The following is a 22557-nucleotide window of genomic DNA, read 5'->3' as shown; positions in this document are numbered from 1 at the left end:
AGTGCAGAGCAGGGAGCCGGGCCCTGAAGCTAGGATTCGGAGGCCGGGCTTGCTGGAAGGGCACGTAGTTGGCCACACCTCTTAACGACACCGGGAGCAGCCAGTTGTTGCTGGCACTTCCAGTCAGAAATGACTTTGAAGCAGCTGATTGAATCTAAGAAAAACCAACACCAACTATAATCAGTGGGGTTTTGAAAGTAAACTAAACTGTTCAGGGGAAAAAAATGTTTACAGAACACGAAATGGAAATGTGAAAAAGGAAAATAAAAATGTTAGCCGCAAGTCTATCCCGGTGGGTGCCATGTATTTCAAGGTCTGCTCTGTTTCTCTGCACAGTTTAGGTGTGGCGCTCTCCAGGGGCCATGGGCAGTATTTCTTCCGAGGCAACGTGACCATTGAAGAAGGTAAGGTTACTCTGTCCATCCCTTTCCCAGGGTGTTTGACCAGACCAATTGTCCGCCTCGTGTCACCCCTCTTTCAGACCAGTGGGAGCCCAGATTAGTAGTGGTTTTCTTGTCATTATAATTTTACGGATTTCCAACTCCTGGGTAGTGCAGATGGTTTGCATGCTTGACTGCTGATTAAGAGGTTGGTGGCTCGCTCCTGACCCAATGCACCTCGGAGGGAAAGGCTGGAGAGCTGCTTCGGAAACACCAGCTGCAGACACCCGAGGAGCACCAGGTCGCCGCCGTCAGAGTCCACGCCACAGTCATGCTGCTCAGCTTTTGTTTCCTCCGGCAAAGTGGCAAAGACCACTCTTCTCCCACCTACACACCAACCCACGTTGACGTGGGAACTCACACGCTCATATGGGGGCTAGTCTTCTAAGGAGATGAACCGCAGATTTGACCTGGGCTCCTGGCTACTGTGGATTAAAGAGACCATGTTCATTTGAATGATTGATATTAATCAGAATGAATAAGTAGCACCCAAGTTCCCAATTCCAATTCTTGTCGTCACAAAAAATCAACACATAGTATCCTTCCAGTAAGCTTTACAGCTGCAGACACACACAGACCACCTTTCTGATCTCCCAACAAGTCAGTTAGCTCTATGGCGATGGTAGTATCCTAGACAGGAGGGAACTGAGATACAAAGGGTCACTTTCCCCATATCCCGAGCTCACAGAGGGGGAGATCGGGAGCTTACATGTTAAGGGCTTTGCGTCCTGAGTGACCAGCAATGCGTCCGTTGCTCAGCTGGACATTAGGTTTTGCGTGTTTACAGAGGGAGGTGCTGGACCAGACTCGTGCTCCTTTTAGTGTTTTCAAGAGTATGGCCAAGAGCAGGACGGGCCATTACCAGTGAAACATGCGTTGGTTTGAGCTGGTTACAGATGAATGTGATAACTTTCAGAAGCTGGACCACCCCGTGACTCACTCACACGGGGTCTGGAGATACAGCATCTCAGGACGGGTCCTGTGGTCCCCAGTTCCATAGATGCCCTGTGGTCAACTGCTAACTCGTCATACCTTGTTTCACAGATAATGGGTTTTGTCTCTCAAGGGATTGTGAGATCCTGAGGAAAGGAAAGGAGAGTTGAGGATTTCATGATGAGCCCGGTGGAGTCCAGAGTGTGTCCACCACAAAGATAATGACGTGGGCTCTCTTCCACGAGGTATTCAAGAGAGAAAAATGCAGCACTGTGACTTGGGCAAGATACTGAACAGAATGTCATCACAGAGATCTTTAAAGCAAACCAAAGCATCTTACAGGGTTTTCTGGCTTTATGGGCTCTGTGCACATCACTGCCCAGGCAGACAGCAAAGTCCTCTGTCAGCCGTCTGAACCCAAGCTGAGGAGCAGCTCCCATTCAGAGCCAGAGAGGAGGTTACTCACTGAGTACAAGGAAGAAGGAAACGTTCTCGAGTTGATTGTGATCAAGATTGTACAACTCTTCTGGATACGATTGAACTAATGGGGATGAAGAGCCAATAAAACTGTTCTAAGAAAAAGAAAACTTAAAAAGAAAAGAGGTTATTAATCGACCCCTCAACCCTGCTGCATGGACCTGCCCTTCCCTCCTCTTCTCTTCTCTCTCTCTTTCTCTCTCTCTCTCTCTCTCTCTCTCACACACACACACACACACACACACGCACACACACATACACACACACGCACACACACACACATTTCCTTTGGATCCTTTCTTTAGTCAGTATCTTGGATGCTTACAGCTGAGGAGTCTCACAGACAGACTTTCAGAGCTAACTGTAACCACCAAGTAAGAAATCGCTCTGAACCCTCTCCAAGAGCTAGGGTCTTCTCTGTACGAATGAAGTCATATCCCCCTCTCTCCGACGGTCTCTTAAAGAAACGGACTTACAAGCCTGCCAACTTTGCAGATTAATAGCACCCGAGAAAGCTGTTTCCCCTGGGCTAACTAGTAGAGGATTGTGTCGTCCTTAAGAGCTGTTCCTTAAGGGTCGTTCTACTCTGTTCTTGGAGAATGAAGATGGCCCTTGAATCTCCCATGAGGGATACTGTCATACTGAATATAGGCCTTTTACATAGGGTTTACCAATGCCAGGTATTAGGAAAATGGTGAACAGGTAGACTTTGCTCAAACATATAAGTAGTGGTTGAAGCCATTGAACTGTAGCTCTGCCAGATGCAATAATTCTCTCTGAACCTCTATGCCCCTTTATCTGTTTCACCCATGTGTATTACGCATACTGGTCATTCAAGATACATGAGAGCCTATGCAATTTGCATTGTCAGCATTATCAAATGCCAGTGGAAATGATTATGTGTGGAAAACCCGAATTAGGGGTGAATTAGAGAAAATTAAATCCTTTTGACTTCCTAGGAACTGAGAGGAAGCAATGCAAAAGGGCTATCCTTCAGAACTTAATTGATTTTGCAAGAAGTGAGATGTAGCCAGAGAGGACTCTGCAGATGAACACTGCATGTGCTGAGCCTGGAAACACAGATACAATGAGCTTCTCTGACACGGCGTTCAGAACGGTTCAGCCCTCAACACCTTTCCTTTGCCGTGCCCTCTGCCTTGAGCCCTGCTCTCCCAGGTCTCACGTGACTCTCTCCAGGTCCTGCTTTTCCTCACCACCCTGTTTCGATATGAAGCTCTTTCTCATCTCTTAGCTTTCCCTTTCCTTCCTCCCACACACCATCCATCCATGGTGTGCTCTTTATTTTACTTGTCTCTTCTACTTGATGAAGTCCCACAGTGACAGTACCTTTCCTTCTGCTCATTGCTGGTCTCTCAGGGCCCAACATAATGTCTGGCACCTAGTCAATGCTCTGTAAATACACGGAATGGAAGGAGGGAGAGAGAAGGAAAGGCAGGAAGGAAGAGGGTTGGGCTTGAGGGATGGAGGAAAGGATAAGTGGATGAATGGATGGATAGATTGATCTTACTCAAGACCAACCATTATACCATTTACCCTTCATTTAATCTGTGAATTAGGCATTGTTTTTTCAGATATCATGGTTAATATAAGTTGGAGAGGAGATGTGAACCAGGATATGTCCACCTGGGTGAACTGTGATGATGATATTCAGTCTCACTCATTCTCGGATTCTTGTAAAATAAGCATGGGTCGACTGACTCAATATCCTCTATTGTGGTATTTGAGGGGCAACTGGGATCATGCGTGCAGTCATAGGCTGGGGGTCATATGGGGAGTTCTGGATCAAAAATAGACTGTGAGCACCGTCACCATTGCTGGGGTCATCGCTCAGATGTACGTCTCTGCTGTTGGCCTGCTAGGGTCCAGCTAGAAGGAAATGTAAGGGAAAAAGGGCAGGTTCACGGAATCAGGGAGGCCGGGAGCACTGTATAAAACTCTCCAGTTCCCTGCGAGCTCCGGCTCCCTGTGCAGACCCACACCCCTATTCACTCTGTGTCCTGGGTCAATTAGCAATCGGTGCTGGGCAGCGCCCACTTTAGAGCATGGAGTCCATCATGGCCTCCTCCCAGCCACTGACCAGTCAGGGGCTGTCATCCTTCTGTTTGCACACAAGGAAACGGGCATCTCGAAAAGCCAAGTTATCCGCTCAAGGACACACCGGTGTTTGGGGCCTAGCACGGTGTTGGTGGCAGGCTACAGCGGCGCCAAGGAGCCCTGTGCCAGCTTGTTTGCACGTCGGGTTGCTGCCACCCTGCAGAAGAAAGATGGGACTTTCTCCTCCTGCAGAGGAGCACACTCGGGACCTTGCACCCGTCCTCTGGGGCTGCTGGGCGTTGAAATGGACTGGACAGCAGTTGCTTTGTCTTTGCCTTTTATTGGCTCTGAGTCATTATTTCTGCCTCTGCGAGGCTTTGCTCCTAGTTCTGGTGTGACATGTCCCTTCAAGTCGCCAAGGCACTCCTGGGAGACACAGCCAGGCAGGTGGCACAGAGGGTGAGAACGGTAGACAAAGGGAGAGAATTCTGCCCAAGAAGAAAACTCATTTTCCTTGGGCAGTTTCCATTCCCAGGCAGAACCCTTTGAGCTGCTGTCTACCCTTAATCCCTCCATAGCCTAGAAGCACAAGGAAGGTTGGGGTCGGGGTGGGGGGGGCAGGGTGATTGCCGCCCATGGGCAGCATATTCTCCGTCTCCCCTTCTGCTTGCTCCCCAGGCCTCCACGACTTAGAGCATCCCGATGTGTCTTTGGCAGATGAATGGTAAGAGTTAAGCAGTCCGTCAGCTCCTGTGATTGCCTGTTGTTTGAGCTCTCTTGCCCAGTCCCCCTGGCTCCAAGGAGAACGACAGTGATGGCCTCACGACTGACCTGCTCTTGCTTTGGGCCCTGTCACTCTCTTAGGTCCTACTGCAACACTGACCTACACCCCGAGCACCGCCATCTGTCTCAACTTGAAGCGATGAAGCTCTACCTCAAAGGCAAAGAGCCTCTGCTCCAGTGTGAGTCTGCTTCCCGGCACCTCTTGAGTGTACCTGTGGCCATGGGGTTGCGGGGCAGGAAGAGTGAAGGAAAGACCCTGTTTGGCCTCAGCTTTCTAGGAAAGCTTTGCTTTGTGCCGAAACCACGAGTCACGTGAAATCCAGCCAACCCTGCTTCCTATGTCTCTTCAACTGTGTCTCCCCACCCCCCACCCCCCACCCCCCACAGGTGATAAAGAATTAATTCAAGAAGTTCTCTTTGACGCTGTGGTGAGCGCTCCCATTGAAGCGTATTGGACCAGTCTGGCCCTCAACAAATCTGAGTAAGTGGTTGCACGTGTCCCCCTTCCATGGCCATTTCCTCATGAGCGGCCCAAAATATGGTTATGGTTTAAGAACTAAACTGTTGTAGGAGGCTGGTGTTAAAGTTCTTTAATTTCCCCCAAAGCTCCCGACCACAAGGGCTAGGGCAGATTAGCGGCTCTGGCTTGGATGGTGAGCTCCGGATTTGACATATAATTTGTTTGAGTTTGAACATTACATGAAATTTGGTATGCTGAGGTAGGGTGACCCTTCTGAGAGAGAATGACAGTGAGAGAGAGAGAGGCGGAAGGAACACTTTGCTTCCTGCCTCGCCAGGGCTCTCTGTCTTTGACAGTCTTGAGGGACCTTGGGCCCAGGGCCAGGTTGGGTTGTGAACAACGTGGGGAGGGAGGGCTCGGTTTCATTAGAGTGTCCAGTGAGGCCCTGTGCTTGCATTTCTGGAACAGGTGGCTTCAGGGCAAGGGGCCAGACGATGGGAGTTGTCCCCAGTGGTTGAGATGTTGCTGCTCCGGCAGCTTACCATTAGTGCGATTATTTTGAGTGGCTTTTAACAGATTCCAAATACGAAGCTCCTTTTTTTTGTTTTCATCTTGAGAGACTCGATTCATGTCTCTCCGAACTTCTGTTGTCCGTTCGCTCCGTTCCTCCTTGCACTTCCCCAGCTCTCCCTGGGAGCTCGCAAGTGGTCCTCACTTGCCATGCGTTCAGTCCCCAGATACTCTCTGTGCACCAGCTAGGGGCGAAGACCTGGGCTAGGTGTTGGCAGGTTGGGAGTAACCAAGACAGACACCGCCCGCCAGCAGAGTACATAGTGCGACATCTTGTGCTAATTGCTTTGAAGAAAGGTCATGAAGGGTAGCCTCTAACAGGAGCTACAGGGGAGGCAAAAGGCTGGGCAGGCTTTCTTGAGAAGGAACTAGCTCAAGGTGGGGAACAGCATATTCACATCCCTGAGGAGAGAAGGTATTTGGTCTATTTGAGGACTTTAGTGGTTATGCACTGGGCTGTGATCTGCAAGGTCAGCAGTTCAAATCACCAGCCTGCTCCAGGGGCTTCCTGCTCCCATTGAGAGTTTGTCTAGGAGACTCACAGGGGCATCTGTACCCTGTCCTACAGGCTCACTGGGAATTGGCATCGTCTCAATGGCAGTGAGTTTGGTTTTGGTGAAAGGCCATCGGACTAGAAATGTAGAGGGAGCAAGCTTTGGGAGATACTGGGACGTGTAGCTGAAGAGCAGTCAAGTGACTCAGGGCCTTGGGAGATAGGGGAGGGCTTCCAGATTTCATATATTGGAAAATTATTGGGGATTTTAAGAAGGTAATACACGTGATCGAATTCGCATTTAAAAAACAAAATAAACAACCCCTACTGTTCAGTAGAGAACAGAGTGCAATGTGCCAAGAATGGAAATAGAGGCTCCTCCCGGACTCCAAAGGATTTGCTACTTGGATTTGGATGGTGACAGGGGCCAGAGAGAAGAGGTGCACTAAAGTGTGCTTCCGCAGTGAGCCACACAGCGCTTCAAAGATGGATTTTGTGTGTGAGCCGTGCCAACTGAGGGAGGCTGAGCCCGCAGGAGCATGCCTGGGTTTATCCCGTGAGCACCTGGGCAGTGGCGTCGCCATCTGCGGACACAGGACACACCCGAGGAAGGACAGGCTTGGGAGTGGGCACAGATAGAATTCCCCTCTGGACGTTTCAACCTGAACCAGTCTCCCAAGTGGGCCTGGCAGGTGACTACACGACCGGAGCAGCAGAGAGGGCCTGTCGTTCTTCGTGTGGGTCTGCCTGAGAGGCTTTCCTCCATGGAGAGTACTGGTTGGGAAAGGTCAAAGCCTTTCCTGGGCTTCCTTTTGCTAGTGGTTGTGGAATGACTCTTCGTAGGCTCTCGTGAGACTGAAACTCGTAGGCAAAGCTATGGACTCATTCCTGACACATGCAAGAGATTTCCAAAATGGTAGCTCGCTTTGTAGTCCACATCTGTAACTGATTGGACACTTGGCTTTCCAATTTGGTGTGGCCTACAAGCAGAAACAAATGCCTAGCACGGGCTTTTATTCACCCCGTAAGTACTTAGAGGTAGCATTGACCACTTTGCTGTGCTGTCAAAGATCAACTAACCAACTGATCCTACATTGAAGATGACGTGGATAATGCTTTGGATCAAATTGCTACTAGCATCCAGGGCGGGCAGGCAAGGTCAAGAATCGGCGTTCTCTCCGTACTTTCGTTGCAGAATAAAGTTACATGTTTGCGGAAGAAGGCTATTTGCTTTTTCGGAAGGAAAAGTATGCATGCACATCCCCTGGGAGACATGTTCAAACATAAAATTTGCTTTGGAAGTTTAAACAAAATCATCTTTAGTGAATTTTCCAATTAGTTTCCCTTGCTAAGGCCATTCTTAAGGTTCCGACAAGCATTCAACGGGGCTATTTGAAGACGGCGGGAAGCAATCTCTTTACTCATCTCTTCAGGGCTGGTAGTGAGATGAAGGAGCCTGCTCTGGCAGGAGTTAAAAGGCAGTGGCCCCACAGCTGGGTGGGATTCAGGAAGAAGACGTATCTAGGCTGCCTGACACCACAGCCTTGATTCGGTGGCTCCCCACCTTATCCTCCCCAAGGGCAGTCTACGGACGACCCCGCACACAGGGTAGGCCTGGTAGCTAGCTTCCTCTCCGTGGAATGGTCCCATGCCCAGAACTGGCTGGTACTCTCAGCCTCACACCCACAACCTTGAGCTATGGGCTGGTTTCAAAGGGGGGGGGGGTGCATTTCCTCATGTTGCTCTTGTTGGCCGGGGTGCCCTCTCTCTTGTAAGAATTGCACCCTCGAAGGGCATTGGGGCTCGGGGACTGGAGTCCGTAAGTATGCATGTTTCCATCATTTCTTTTCGAGTTCAGCTTTCAAAACTGCTATGGCACAAAACCTTTCTGGAGTCTTACAATCCAAAGGGTGTTATCTTTTGCAGACAGTCTGGAAGTGCCCCCTATCCCACCCCCCACCCCACCTCTGCTGTCCGCTGCTCTGTTTCAGGAACTCTGACAAAGGCGTGGAGGTGGCCTTCCTTGGCACACGCACTGGCCTTGCGAGAATCAACCTGTTTGTTGGTGCTGAACAGCTCACCAATCAGTAAGTAGGAGGCCCTGCCTCTTCCCCTCCTCAGGAGCCCAGAGGAAGAGCCTGGGTCCTTTCTCCCCCCACAGAGACCTCAGTGAGCTTGCCACAGCCTCCTGACATGCTGTCTCCCTGGTCTCCCATGCACCGGCCTCAGTGTGTGTGTCCACCTGCCGGCTGGCCCTTCCACGTGGTGTGCTGGCTTCCATGCACCCGTGCACCTGGAGTCCTCTCACAGGAGATGGTGCTTCTGAAAGCCCTGGAGTTGGTGTGGCAGCCAGGGGGAAGACAGCCCCTGGGTCCCCCGAGCTCTGCTGAGGACTCTGCCCTGTGGCATGGCCGAGCCATGCGTCTAGTTGCTTGTTTGCTTGTCTGTTTGGGTTTTAATGCCTCTGCCCTCAGCCGGGGACCAGCAGGAGCAGGCATTCAGAGAACACTTGTCTGGCTTCCCTGTGCTCCCAAGGGCACCTGGGGGCATGGTGGGCAGAGCGTTCCTGAGCCCATGACTCAGGTGCTCGATAAACCACCCCGGAGTCCCTCTGTCCTGAGAGAGCAGCGACCCAGAGCTCAGCAACGCGTTCTTCCAGCAGAGCCGGTGGGAAGTCACTTCTGACCCAGTAACCAGAGGGATTGCTCAGTCAGGGACACGTGGGACCTTAAGAGGCAGGCGATTCCAGAGTGGTTTCCAAGCGTCTGTCTGGGAGTCCCGAGGTTATCACAGAACTCATGCACCCAGACCTTTCGGGTGTGCAGGTGTGAGTAAACAAGCCACAGGTGGTGCCACTCTAGAGGGCCTGGCCCCGCAGGAGGGACGCCATCAAAACCCAGGTCAGAGCCAAGCTGGCCTGTTACTGCCGCCCTGCTCCCGCTGGCATCGAACCCGGCCAGGCACAGGGAGGGCCTGTTGTCACACGCTCCTGGGGAGGGGCTTCTAATCCCCATTCCACAACCTTTGTTTTCACAGCTTTCATTTACGAATGTAACCTTGCATGTGGCTCAGTACGAAAGACCAGAAGTGTGGAGAGTCATGTTGTGTCTCCTCTTTTAGGATCGCAGAGGCTAAGGGAGACACGGAGATATATGTTCTAGGAGCCTGGGGGTCACATGTCGGGCTGCTCACTGAGAGTCTGAAACCACCAGTCACTCCCAGGGGGGAACATGAGGCTTCTACCCCTGCAAAGAGCTTCCGCCTCAGGAACACCCCACCCCCAGGGCCAGTTCCACCCTGTCCTGCAGGGCGGCTGTGCAGTAGAAGGACCTCAGGGTGATGAGGGTGGTTTCTTTGGTTTCATGTTCAGAGGGGAAGCTACGTGTGGGAGAGGAGTGTGGAACACACACACATGACTGCAGCGACATGGCACCGTGCTGGTCTGCAGCCTGGGTCACTGTGACATAGCTGCACGAGGACAAGTCTGTCTGGATGTATGAGCGTGGAATGTGTGCGCCTGCACACTGCTGCTCATCTGAAACGCATGGCTACTGTGAGAGCCACAACCACAAAGGGTCACAGTGCATTGTGAACTTGAATCTCAGTGGGCTCACCCTGAGCCACGTGGGGATGACTTTGTGAGTCTCTGAATGGATGAATTATTCTGTAAGATAACTCACATCATTGACTCACACAGAGGTATCTTCACACCTATGTTTTAGGGTCTTTTACCTGCCTAAAGCAAATGGACTTCATTATGATCCATCCGACTTTGGCTGGAAGATTTTAAAAATTCTACAGTCAAACTCTTAGAATTTCGGGTTTGTGTTTAGTTTTGTTGTGGTTTTGTGGCAGTGGATTGGACAGGGCATGTAAGGCATAATTCATATTTTGGGACCTGCACTTGGAACCGTCATGTACCCGACCACCACCTGAGAGCACGAGATATTAGGCAGTTTCCATCCCTGAGTTCCCACATACGATCTTCAGCCCCTACACTGAGATGCCAACACCCATCCCCACCGTTCATATTTGGAAGTCCACCACGTATAGCCTGTGCCCTCAGTAACACGAGCATCTCCTCCAGTGTGAACCACACATTCCATGTGTGCAGTCCAGCCTCTTGTATCACCACATATATGGTATCCAGGGATGCCGACCTTCACCCTGGGGTTCAAGGTCTCCCGCAGTCCCAGTGTAAGAGAGGGGGTCACACGGAAGAGAACAACACGAGTTCCTGGGATGGAAGCATCCCCTGCATTTGTCGAGCTTGCTTCTACATATGATGTTAAAAATTTGAAAGTGTCTTGACCAGTGAGCCAACAAATCCAGATGCACCACTGTCAAGTCGACTCCAAGTCACAGCAGCTGAGGACAGAGGAGATAGGCCTGCCTGTGCGGGTTGCTGAGACTGCCGTTCTTTATGGGAGTCAAAAGCCTCATCTCTCTACCATGGAGAAGCCGGGGGCTTCACAGGGCAGACCTTGTGGTTCTCAGCACAGCCCAACCTATAACCCATTACGTCACCAGGGACCCTTCCTGGAGAAGCGAGGTGTGATTGTTCCCATTCCTGTAGGTGACTACATGATGGCTCAGACACTCCGTAATTGACGCAGGGTCACCCTGCTCTGCCCATAATGTACACATTCCCTCTTCCTTAAAACCGTACCAGGTCCTAATACCTAGACTTGCCCTTTCATCTCACCCAGAAGATTCATTCTTCCTGGAGAACAGTTTTGGGGTTCTGCACACTCAGTTCTCGCCTGCCTGCCTCCTTTCCTGGCAGGCCTCCCAGCAGCCCCCATCTGCCTTGCACCCTGGAACCGCTGTTAACGATGATCAAGTGTTACGGGCTCCTCGTTGCTGTTCTGGGGCTAGTATGGGGCAGTGCAGTAGACATCTAGGTGAGCAGTTTCAGACCTGCCACCATCAAAGCCTGAATGCTACTGTCAGTGTAAGCGAGGTTCACCCACACCTTTTAAGAAAGCATATAGCAAACCTACTGTGACTGGCGGTGGGGGGGTGGGGGGGAGGAGAAGGTCCCCTTGTGTCACCGTCCAGGCTGCCTAGGAAGAGCACCTCCCTCTCAGTGACTATGTGCTTCACCCCTGACGAGAACCACAGCATAGCAATGCCTCTGTCCAGCCACAGCTGTGCCCACGCCCCAGCGGGAGGGGGGCTGTTCTTTCTACCTATAGGCCTGGGCAGTACAGATTTCCTCACCCACCTGTCCAAGTCAGGTTTCTGAAGAGAGGGGCAGGGGAGGGACAATATCAACATTTGTGACACCTGGTAATTTGGGGGATAGGACGGGTCCCCACTCAGTACTGCAGAGCTCCCTGGGACTTATCTGTCACGTCAACCCTGGATGTCTCTTCCGCTGGCATTCAGCGCTCTTTCAGCCCCACTCCTGAGGAAGCCAGCGCGCCATTGGAGAGCCGCGTGCTCTTGCCAAACTGCAGTCGATCTCCACGTGCACATTCTGCTGCTGGAGTGTCGCTGGTGAGCAACGCCAGATTGGATCTGCTCTGACCACTGCCAGGAAACACACAGGGTCATGGCGGCGTGGGCACTTACATAGAACAATGGCTATACTGATGGGGGGATTCAGGGGGAAAAATAAGAAATACTATTTTTCTGAAAGCAAAAGAAATTATCTTTAGTACTTGAGGAATTTCCATCGAGCTATGGAGAGCGCTTTATTCTGTGATCATTAAGTGCCTACTGAGGACTTGGCTCTGGGGATAATGGAAACACTGAGGAAGGACACGAAGATCAAAGTCTCAGAGAGGCAGAGTCAGCGTCAGATGAGAGCTTCAAGGAGCGGGCCTCAGGGACATACGAATCCACCATCTTGAATAAGGTCAGAGGATCCCTGGTTGACCAAACCTTAAACTATCGTGTGCTGTTTTGTACTGACTCAGAGCCTGGTCACAGAGAGTTTCCAGTACCCAGCTCATCATGAGTTCCATCATTCTCACCGTGGGCTAGCGGACCCGGCCCATGCTGCAAGCTCCTGGACCGAGAGACCGGACCACTCCCGGTCCAACTGACAGCCGCTTCCTTTCCCACGCATGTCCCGACAGCTCTCCTCTCCTGAGAGATCTCTGTGAGAGCGGAGAGGCCGGGGCATCTTCTCCCTGTTTGAATTGCAGTGTGACCACCAAGATGAGACACTGAGGCCCTGCAGAGTACAGGTGGCTTTGGGGAAGCACGTGAACTCGACGTTCATTGAAACTTCAGATGTTTAAGGCTGTTGAAGGATGAGGACCTCCGAAGAGAGATCCCCTCCGCGAAGGTCTTAGAAGGCTTTGGAGAGAGAGCACGCATGGCCGGCCTGAAGGGCTCAACAACGTAACAGGCTGCGTGAGAGCAAGCGGCTGTGGACCCAGAGGGGCCAGGGCTCTGGGCTCCAGACTCTTGGAGGCGTCTCTGGAAAAGAGCATGGCTTTCACAGGGAGAGATGGGAAGGGAGTGAAGGTAACTGGTGGACAGAGCATGCCCCGGGCAGAAGGCAGAGGGTGGCCAGAGGGAGCCGCGAGCTCTGTGTGCCTAGAAAAGAGGGGGCTCTGTAAGAAGGAGTCCAAGTCCAACGCGAACCTGCTTTGACCTCGCTCTAATTGTTCTACAATCAGCGCGCTGTGCCGACCAAGTGGCCCTCTTCTCCCCGAGTGCGTGTGTGCTTCGGGGCAACTGGGGCTCGCTCAGGCTTTCTGGGTTAAAGAGGACTCCGCTTTCATCTTCTGCCAGGAGCCTTGGTGGAATCGTGGTTCCACAGGGGGGGGGGGGGGGGCTGCGGACCATGGGGTCGGGAGTTCCAAACACCCAGCCTCTTTCTCCGTGGGGGAGAGATGGAGACGCCTGCCCCTTAGAGAGCTGTCATCACAGGATCAGTCCTGCCCTGTGCGCCAGGTCACTGTGCGTGGGAGTCGACTTGATGATAGGACGTAAGCAAAAGTTAGGGTTCTGACAGTATTTGGGGGGCTTTTTTAACTTCGGGCTTCAAGAGTGATGTTACTAGATGTACTAGAAGAAATAATTCCCCCCAGGTAAATTTCCAGAGCTCTCCAAGGTATGTGTCGATGACCCCGGGTGCACAGAGCTGCCTTGGGCCTCCTCTCCCCAGGAAGGCAGACGAGGGTTCTGAAAGTCAGCACACCACGGCGGCAAAGACTGTCCGGATATGACTCAGTCTGTTTTGGGGTGCGCATTATGATGCCCATCCTGTCCTTTTTTTCTTTTCAAGGGACTTCCTGGCAGCTGGAGACAAGGAGAACATTTTTAATGCTGACCATTTCCCTCTGTGGTACCGAAGGGCTGCAGAGCAGCTTCCCGGGAGCTTCGTCTACTCCATCCCGTTCAGCACAGGTGGGTGCCCTGCTGGCGGTGGGTTGCAGGGTCTTCCTGTCCCCACAGCCAGCACCCTGTGCGCAGAGGGAGTGGCTCTGCCTGAAGATGGCGGGGAGGGGGTGGGGGGTGGTAGGCGTGACCAGGCCGGAGGAGGAGGCCCCATGCCGATGCGGAGCCCCAGGCCACTCCATACATGGCATGGCCTCCCATCCAAGGGAGGTTTTGCACCATGAAATGGCGTAAAGAGCATTTCAGGGAGCAGGCCTGGAATGTCATGCCTTGTAGGATCTGGATACCAACTTCTCAGTAGATGCTTTTTTAATGTTGTCTTGTGGGGCCAGTGACATTTTCTTCCCGCAGATTTTATGACTTACAAAAAACTTAAGGTGACGTCCCTTCAGACTGAATTCGGTGCCATTTATGTCGCCAGGCTTAGAAGCAAGAGAGCGGAAAAGGCAGGCCAATCGTATTTGGCTTTTTTCTGATGTCAGTCATTTGATGTTGCTTACGGACCCTGTGTGCAGGGTCTTGCACTGAGCAATGGAACCAACTTTCAGAGTTGAGTGAAACCTGGTTTTCTAAACTGGGATTGCTCTGGACACCTTGACCTAAACATACCATTGCTACAGAGTCAATGCCAACTCATAGTGACCCTACCAAACAGAGTCAAACTGCTCCTTAGGGCTTTCAAGACTGTACATCTTTCCAGGAGCAAACAGCCTCATCTGTCTGGAGAGGAGCTGCTAGTGGGCTTGAACCACCAACATTGTGGTTAGCAGCCTAGCATTAGACCCGTTGTGCTACCAGACTCCTTGTTTTGCCTACAGTTATAGTTAATGTTAAGGACTTTTGTATTCAGCTTTCACAAGCATTCCTAACCCCACTGTAAAAGGGATGCTGCATTTTCAGGGTAGAGAGTCTTAATCTCTGAGTGTAGATGATTTCTCATTTCCCCGAGTAAAGACATTTTCCAACATAGTGCTTTTGAAATCCACAGAGGATGTGATGACCAGAATTGGTCAGTCATTTGCTAAATGCATTCCTTAGGATGAGGACCCTCTATTCCTGAAGATATCCAAGTAAAGATAAATATTATTAGCTAAATCCCCTTCGCTGAGTGAGATTTCAAAGGACTTCATTGATTATATCCCTTTCTAGCCTAAGAGTCATTGAGCCCTTTGTCAGGGGCCTCTGTGAACACACTCCCATATACTTGACTGCTAATCGAATGATTGGCACTTGGGACCGGCCAGCCACTGTGCCGGACAAAGACGTGGTAGTTTGCTTCCGTAGAGTGCCGTCTTGGAAACGAGGGGCACTTCTCTTGTGTCCTGCTGGGTCTCTCTGAGTTGGATTCTACTCAAGTGCTACAGATTTAATTTTGTTTTTGTGTCACTTTTCAGCCTTTCTCTCTATATTTAGCTCCATCACACTATACTGCTGAATTGTCCACAGAGAGGCAGTGGACTCTTCTTTCCGCTTCTCTCCTCTCAGCCATCCTTTCCTCTGACCAGGCAGCTTCCTGGGGCTCCTGCTTCACAGTGCTCGCAAGAAAAAGCAGAACTTAGCCTCCCAGAGAGCAGACATGGGGAGCTGATTTCTGTTTTTCCTGGTCCCACCCCAGGGGCACCATCAAGCTCTCCCAGAGCGACGGTAGCTTTTCCCTACAACCACGCAGGGTGCGCATCCGTGGGGGATGAGGGCAGGCTCTGAAACCGCCTTGTGTGTGTGTGTGTGATAGACTCTCATGTCACATGGCTTTCTTACTATTCTGTGTTTTTCAAAATAACAATTACATATCGATGTAACACATAAAACACTCTGTAGCTGAATTGGCTTGGGGCAAATAGACATTTCATTGTACGTCCAGTCTGGTCCCAGAATGAAAGGAAATTCACCTTACTCAGAGTCAAGTTATGAGTGACAGCATATTAGGAGCGATCATGAACCCTGAAGATTCAGGGGAAATATTAGGAACCAAGTCAAAGTCGTCGTGGTGGAAATCGCTCTCATGTTCCCTACTCTGTAGTCAACACCTCTATCTGCTCCTTGGACTTCGGGCAGGAACCACTTCTTGATCGTGTCAGTTGTCACCGCATCTCAGTCCAGATCTGCTCTTTAGGTGCTTCTCAATTCCATGGGTCGATTCAACTCCCATCTGAATGGCATCTTCATGAGGCAGCCTGCCCGCCCACCCTCAGTAGCAACGATTAACCACGAGCATTCAGAAATTGTGTTCAAGTGCTCTTAGTGCATAGGAATTGGAGCCCTCATAAATAGTTGAAAATCTCTTAAAACTAATACCCTATTGTTGGGACATGAGTAAGTGTTTGGAGTGAGCATTGCATTCCAACCCTCTCTCTTGTTGAGAATCATTTTACTCGGTAATACTGGGCTTCGAATCAGAACTTTGTGAATCAGTAAAATGCTCATCAACAAATCAAAGCTAAAGCTCCCCATTCATAGCCAGAGTAGTTCTGAACTTTTTCCCCTGAAGCTTTCCATAGCTGTATTTAGAGAGACAATGCAAAGAGTAGCCACAAACTATCCAAAAAATGGGCATCTCTGTGTTGGTCAATAATTCCAGTGGGAGGAAGCTAGATAGCCCCCAGCGTGCGTGGTGGGAGCTTGGTGTGTTGACACCTGCATCCTGAGGAGACGTGCTACACAGCTCTAATGGTTTAAGAGTGTGAGCGGGTCACCTACAGCCCACGTTACCTGACGCTCTGGGAACCACACCCTAGTACAGTGTGCAGAATTAGTGCCTGGACCAATATGGCTACTGTCTTCACAGCTCCATTCTAACAGTCTCCATGGCTTGTTTTTCCTCACAGGAACTGTCAACAGAAGCCATGTGGTGACAGCAAGCACCGCCATCCAACTCCTCGATGAGCGGAAATCCCCAGTGGTGGCAGGTAAAAGATGGGGTTGCGTCGGTGAATGTAACACCAGCCTGAAACTCTTGCCTGGCCATCCCACCTCGTCTGTGCAGTCCAGCAAGCTGCTTTGGGAGGCAGTTAAAAATGACTGCCCTGTACTGAGCGCCACCCCTTCACAGTAGGCCGCTGACACAGCTGTTTGTGTTTGATTTGAAAGTAGGAATCTTTCCCATGAGTTTTGTCCCCAGGTATCCTGCTAGTAAGCATGGGCAGGGCGTGCAGAGGAGAGCTGATGCAAGCAGGTAGCTCGCTCATTGAAAGTCAGCTCGGGATCACCCGCTCCCGGACCAGCGGGCGAGCAGCAAACCTACCAGGAGCGTGTGGCTTGTTTTGGGCAAACATGAGCTAAACTATACCCTTTCTCAGAGAGATTGAGATGGCATCACCCTAATTCACCTCACCCCACTTCTGCCCCAGGGAGAGGAGTTAGAGTTGGATGATGTATCGAAAGGTGCTAGGTTTGGAATCGGGGTGGGGGGAGGGGGGTGGGGATCCAAAACCAAAACACCACAGAGCATTTTGCTACTGAGAGTATTGAATTGTGGGAGCCACCCTGTCTCTCCTGGACCTCATCTCCCAGGACTATCAGTTGATGTTCTCTGGCTGATGGGGCGGGGATGGTGGTGGTGGTTATGGATGGGATTTAGAGTCAAGAATAAGAAATTTCGACAGGCCCTCCTTTGAGGACGGCTGTTGACAGAAACAGGGCCAGAGACCAGGGGTGGCACAGAGTCACTATCTCGGAGAAGGATTGGATGCATTATTTGCCGGGTGGGTCGTCCTTTCTGTCTCCAGCCCTGAATCACCTAGGCTGACTCAAGGAGGCCTCTCTGCTTTCCCACAACCTTCCTCAATGAGTTGTCCCTCTGATGACTTTGTATATCAGCGTCCATCTTTGCATGCTGCTAATATTCACGGAGAGAAATGCAAATAGACTCATTTGAAATTGTTGTTGGCCTCCCCGACTGTGCTTCTGACTTATCCTATGGGTTGTCATTGTCTGATCATGGACTGAGAGATCTGAATACAGTTTCCCTGGTTATTCCTGTGTGATCACAGTGTGGCAAGGAAGATAGTCTTGGGTGTCTGACACAGAGCTCCTCTTGAGCAAGACAGAAATACAAATAACGGATCATGTAGGAATCTGAGGGTTTACTGCTGCGCGACTAACAGTCTTGTCACCCCGTGTGCTCTGTACTTTGAGAATGGAGTAGATAGGATCGATTAACTCAGTGGGATTTGCTTTTGCTTAAAGGAGGTCGGGCTTGCTCCTGGCAGACCCAGCCACCTGGTTATAGAGGTGTCCTGTTTCCCTGCAACAGGGGGGGGCGGGGGGGGGGACAGGAGGGGCAGGGGGGGGCCACGCACAGCCGAGGTTGAAAACATGGTCTGGCCAGCACAGTCTGTCTTTCTGAATGTGATTTGAAAAGCCCTCTGTCCCTGGCTCTCTCGCTCAGTCACCTCGAAGGATGCTCTGGATCAGCCGTCTCAGCTGCACCACTGCACCCGTCCCCCCCACCTCTGGGTCAGTTTATAAACGCTGCTCAAATGTTTCCAAATACCTTACATTTCCTAAATGCCGATATGGACTCAGCCTGGAGAGAACATGAATTTCCCAGAGGGTTTGGCGGCCCCTGATTGAGTGACACAGCTGGCCAGAAACCACAGGCAGGTCACAAGACCCTATTTGGCCTGCCCCAAGTGGCCGAGAGAGAACACATCCTGTTTATCACCGCTGTGTGTGTCACTGGCCCCATCTTCAAAAACTCACTGCGAAGCACGATGCAGAGGTCATCGGAGGTGCTTACCGGTTCAGACTGGCGGTCATCCCCCTCGGGTTCCAGTGTGCCTGGTACGTGCTGCTGATGCCGGCGGCATTCCTGAAGGGACAAAGCCGCCAAAGGCCACCTTCCTCTCCAACTACCCGGCAAGGGCCAGCATGAGTCCCGTTCATGTTCCCACATCTCCGCTCCTTACTGGCCACTGCTGTGGCAGCATGGATTCTCTTACGCTCACTGTCCAAAGTAAGGCCAAAACATCCCTGCTCCCCACAGCTGGATTAGTAAGGCCAGCCATCTGCTTGGCTTGGGAGTTTGCATAAACCCCTGCACTTCAGATCAGCCAGCCCCATTCTCTCCCTCTTGCCCCTTGGATCACAAGTAAGAAGGACTCTGTCTTCATGCAGCCGTTCTCTGCCACCAAGTCCTCCACAGCTGGTTCATCCCAATGAGGTCTCTGTCCACAGGACCTTCGACAAAGTCCTCTTCTGAAGCGGCCACTCGCGCTCAGTCCAAAGCCAATTGCCACTGTGGGTTTGCTCCTTCTCTATAAGAGCTCCCACAATCCCCGGAGACTATTGTTTAAAGTAAACATCCTGCCAATAAAATGATTTTGACTCACATGGATCCTGTAACACAGAGTAGAACGATGTCCTTGGGCATCTGAGGGGGTTAATCTTTATGAGAGTCGATAGCCTTGTGTATTTCCTGAGGAGAAGCTGATGGGTTTGAACCATTGACTTTGGAGCTAGTAGCCCAATGTTTAACCCATCATTACACCAGGGCTTCTTTTGATTCTTACCTGTTTATTATATCCTGAAAGGATGCAAGCCCAGAAACACATCAGGGAGAGTCCTTGGTATGTGGTTTCCAGGGCCCTGCAATGGGTGAGCAGCCTCCTCTGTTCATGGACATTCCCACCCCTCCAGAAAGCACCCCTCAAAATGAGCTGAAGGAGAGGCGCAGGGTCCCTTAGTCTTTGTAACCTTAGTGCATCGTTATGACCCGTCCCTTCAGCAAACTGCACGACTTCATCATGTCCGTCTTCCTTTCCTGTGTAGCCCCTACTTACAGTCACATGTCAAGTGTAGCCTGGCTAATTTAGAAAACAGAATCCCCTTGACTTTTCTTATTTGTCAAGTTATTTTTCCCACAATAGAAGGCATGGGGTGAACAGAATTATTCTGGTTCAATTTTGACTGTTGCTGTGGGTCCCACTAAGAAGTTCTCATGGTGTAGTAGGCTACTCCCCAAACGGCTAACTGTAAGCTCTGTTCAAACCAAGAAGCTGCTCCCTAGGCGCGAGAGGAGGCCGTCGCCATCTGTAAAGATAAGACATCTCAGAAGCCCTATAAGGTTGCTCTGCGAGTCAGAATCAACTTGATGGCCTTGCGTTTGGTGTTTGGGTGGGTCCTGCTACACAAGGCAGTGATAGAAAGGGGATCATTCTGCCCTAAAGCAGAGCTCCTCCTGGAGCCCCCTGCCCCACCCCAAGTTTCCTTGACTCTGACTCAGCCATCCATCCCCATGTGCCTAAGTTTGGTGGATTTCCTGCACACTAGGTAGATGTTGTTTACCACGCTAAACCCAAGGGGCCATTTTAATTGGGCAAGAAGCCTTGTTTTGGCAGATGAAGATGAAAGTGTGAGTAGAATTGTCCCCCACCCACATGCCTCCAGCCGCCAATGGGATGTGGCCAACTGGCAGTAATTTGGGGCTTCAATGAATTCCTTCTGTTAAATCAAAATTTATCTGAAAGGAAAACATAGCAGCATTGCAAAATGCCCAACTTTGCAAATAATTATCAAGGACCTGTTCTCAGGCCTGCTTCCTTCTCAGGCCCAATCTGGAATTCTTGCATTCATTGGCTGCATATGCCTGTTTGGAATAGAAAGGGTATTTCTGTTTTGTTTTGTTTATTTTATTCTATTCTTTTTCTTTCTTTCTTTGTTGTTGTTGTTGTTGTTTTCTTTTCTAAACTGAAACACTTAGATATTCATCTGTCAATGACAGCTTTGAAGAAAGGGCAGTCAAACTGGGCAGGATTCCATTAATGCATCCACCTTGGGGCATAAATAAGCCCATCCATCTTCTTGGCCTATAACATTGCCATGGTCCCTCTCTTGAGGAGCCTGCCAGCGTTGCAGCTGCCTCCAGTGTGCTGCATTTTCCTAATTGCTTCCTCACTGCGGCGGCAAGGGAAGAAGCGGGGGAACGTTCTCTTTGGCGGGCTGGCCTACCAAGGCTTTCCTGAGCCCTGGAACCTTCCGCGTCAAGCCCCTAATCCAGGTTTCTGAAGTGGTGGGGGACAAAAGCATGGCTCATGGGATCTGTCTTGGTTTGCTGCTCACTCTTGAACTGGCTAAATGGATGGTCTTGTGTCCCTGAGTTTTGGGGTCTGGGCTCTCTGAAGTCTGTCTAAGGTAGGGATGGCTACTACCTGCCTTGCCTTTCTCTGGGTTTGTTTGGGAATAAATAAGCAAACAAAGCAAAATACATGGTTATAAACATGTTTAAACATTTAGCAACGTTTGAGAAGCCATGTCTGTGATGGAGAAGTGAGTTGAAAACCCGAGTGAAAGCTTTGGGGGTTCAAGGCCTTTGGTTTGAGCCCCTCCTTTCCCAGTAGAGGCCTGGGCATAGGCAGTCCCCAGCTATGGACCTCCAGTTACATGCTCCCACAGTCATGGACCAACTCCTGTGCAGCCGGGTCTGTCGAAAAGGTGAGGAACATACAGTAGTTCATAGTAACATGTTGGTGCTACTTTGGGACATGCATCCAAAGAGTATTATGACTGTATTATTTTATTAAGTATCTTGTTGGGTATCTAGAAGTGTTTTTTAGTATTTTCCATTGAAATATATCCTATATATTAATGCAAACATTTGGCTAACTCATATTAGATAGGAACTATACCTAACTATTCTGGTTTACATACAATGACGATTAAAAGACAGACTTGGGAAAGGAACTCCTGCATATTCTAGGGGCAGACATTGCCTGAGAACTTAGTTTCTAAATGGAATTGAACTTCTGAGAACCTGCTTCGCCTTTTCTTACTGTGTTAGGTTGGATTGTCGGGAGCCACGAAATCAGGGGCATCCAAATGTATAGGACAGAGCTTGATATCAAGAAGGCATTCCCAGCCAATGCAACTTCAGTCTGTGAGTCGGAAGCCAGCCCATGAGTCCTGCTTTGGATTTGTGTCGCTGCAGGTGGATGCACAGAAAGGTGCAGCTGGGCGCAGGAAGATCAGAGAGCAGGGTCCTATGGATCCAGTGTTGACGGAAACCTGGCGGGGTGCCCACAGCTCTTGGGGTCTGGTGGCCCACATGAGGCCACCCCCGGAGACAGGCAGAGTCCCAGCAAGCAGGAAGGTAAAGTGGCAGAGAGAGAGAGCGAGAGAGAGAAGGCCCCAGTTTCTTTCTTATATAAAGCCACACCTTCCAGGGGCATCAACCTGCTTCCCATTGCCCTCTCAGGGCAGAATGAGCTGCAGCTTTAGACGCTGCTCCCACCACACTGGGGTGCTGCTCGCACCACACTGGGGCGGGATGAGCTGGAGAACAACAGAAATGCAGGGGAGGAACGGGGGCAGGTTGGCAGGTGTGGCTCTGGGAGACTTCCTTCCCCCACTTGGCTGTTCCGTTTGACCTCCTAATTCTGCCTTTGGCCTCTACATGGAGGAATATACAGTACCAAATCACCTTTTTTGTTAAGAAGTTCAGGGCTGTGATTTCTTGCGATCAAAAACATGTAGTTTCTGGACTTTTGCATTTTCCCTATACTACGATGTTAATGCAACCAACTCTCAGAGCCCTAAATCCCTCCTGAAAGTTGTCCCATCTCTATTTCTTAGGTACATTAGAAACTGTCCAATTGTCATTATGTTCTTATTCCTGGTACCATGTTCAAGGACAATTCATAGTAGCTGTGTAATAAATACTGGTTGAATAAAGCATTCAATGAAGATCGGCTTCCATTTTCACCAGACATATAATATTATAAACCAGACAACCGAAGCACAGTATTTGACTGAAACTCAAGAAGTGCAGAGCAGCTAAAATGTTAGCTCACACCCTCATAATATTATGTAGGACCATCAGAATATTTTAAGGAATAGAAAAATTGTATGATGTTCTAGCCTAATGGCTACCCTATCAGCTGAGGTTTATTTCTGAGGTCTAACCTTCTAATGTGATGTTTATATAGCTAAGGTGGTCAGCTGGGTGGATGGATGGATGGATGGATGGATGGATGGATGGATGGATGGATGGG

At 50.5% G+C, this 22557-nt stretch overlaps 1 protein-coding gene across 1 annotated transcript in view; it reads left to right on the top strand.

The window, feature by feature from the left end:
* Positions 1-22557, top strand: part of CACNA2D3 (calcium voltage-gated channel auxiliary subunit alpha2delta 3) — a 982973-nt gene that overhangs the window by 806535 nt on the left and 153881 nt on the right. Inside the window, exons 23-29 of the mRNA XM_004702433.2 lie at positions 337-404; positions 4584-4629; positions 4770-4867; positions 5076-5169; positions 8203-8298; positions 13458-13579; positions 16396-16476. Of these exons, the coding sequence (XP_004702490.1) occupies positions 337-404; positions 4584-4629; positions 4770-4867; positions 5076-5169; positions 8203-8298; positions 13458-13579; positions 16396-16476 (605 nt within the window). The remainder of the gene's footprint in view (positions 1-336; positions 405-4583; positions 4630-4769; positions 4868-5075; positions 5170-8202; positions 8299-13457; positions 13580-16395; positions 16477-22557) is intronic.

This window comes from Echinops telfairi, unplaced genomic scaffold (genome assembly GCF_000313985.2).
Source record: "Echinops telfairi isolate 266 unplaced genomic scaffold, ASM31398v2 ScPeMD7_31;HRSCAF=116, whole genome shotgun sequence".
NCBI classification, from domain to species: domain Eukaryota; kingdom Metazoa; phylum Chordata; class Mammalia; order Afrosoricida; family Tenrecidae; genus Echinops; species Echinops telfairi.
Note: the sequence above shows the minus strand (reverse complement) of the source record. Positions and strands in the feature narration are given on the sequence as shown.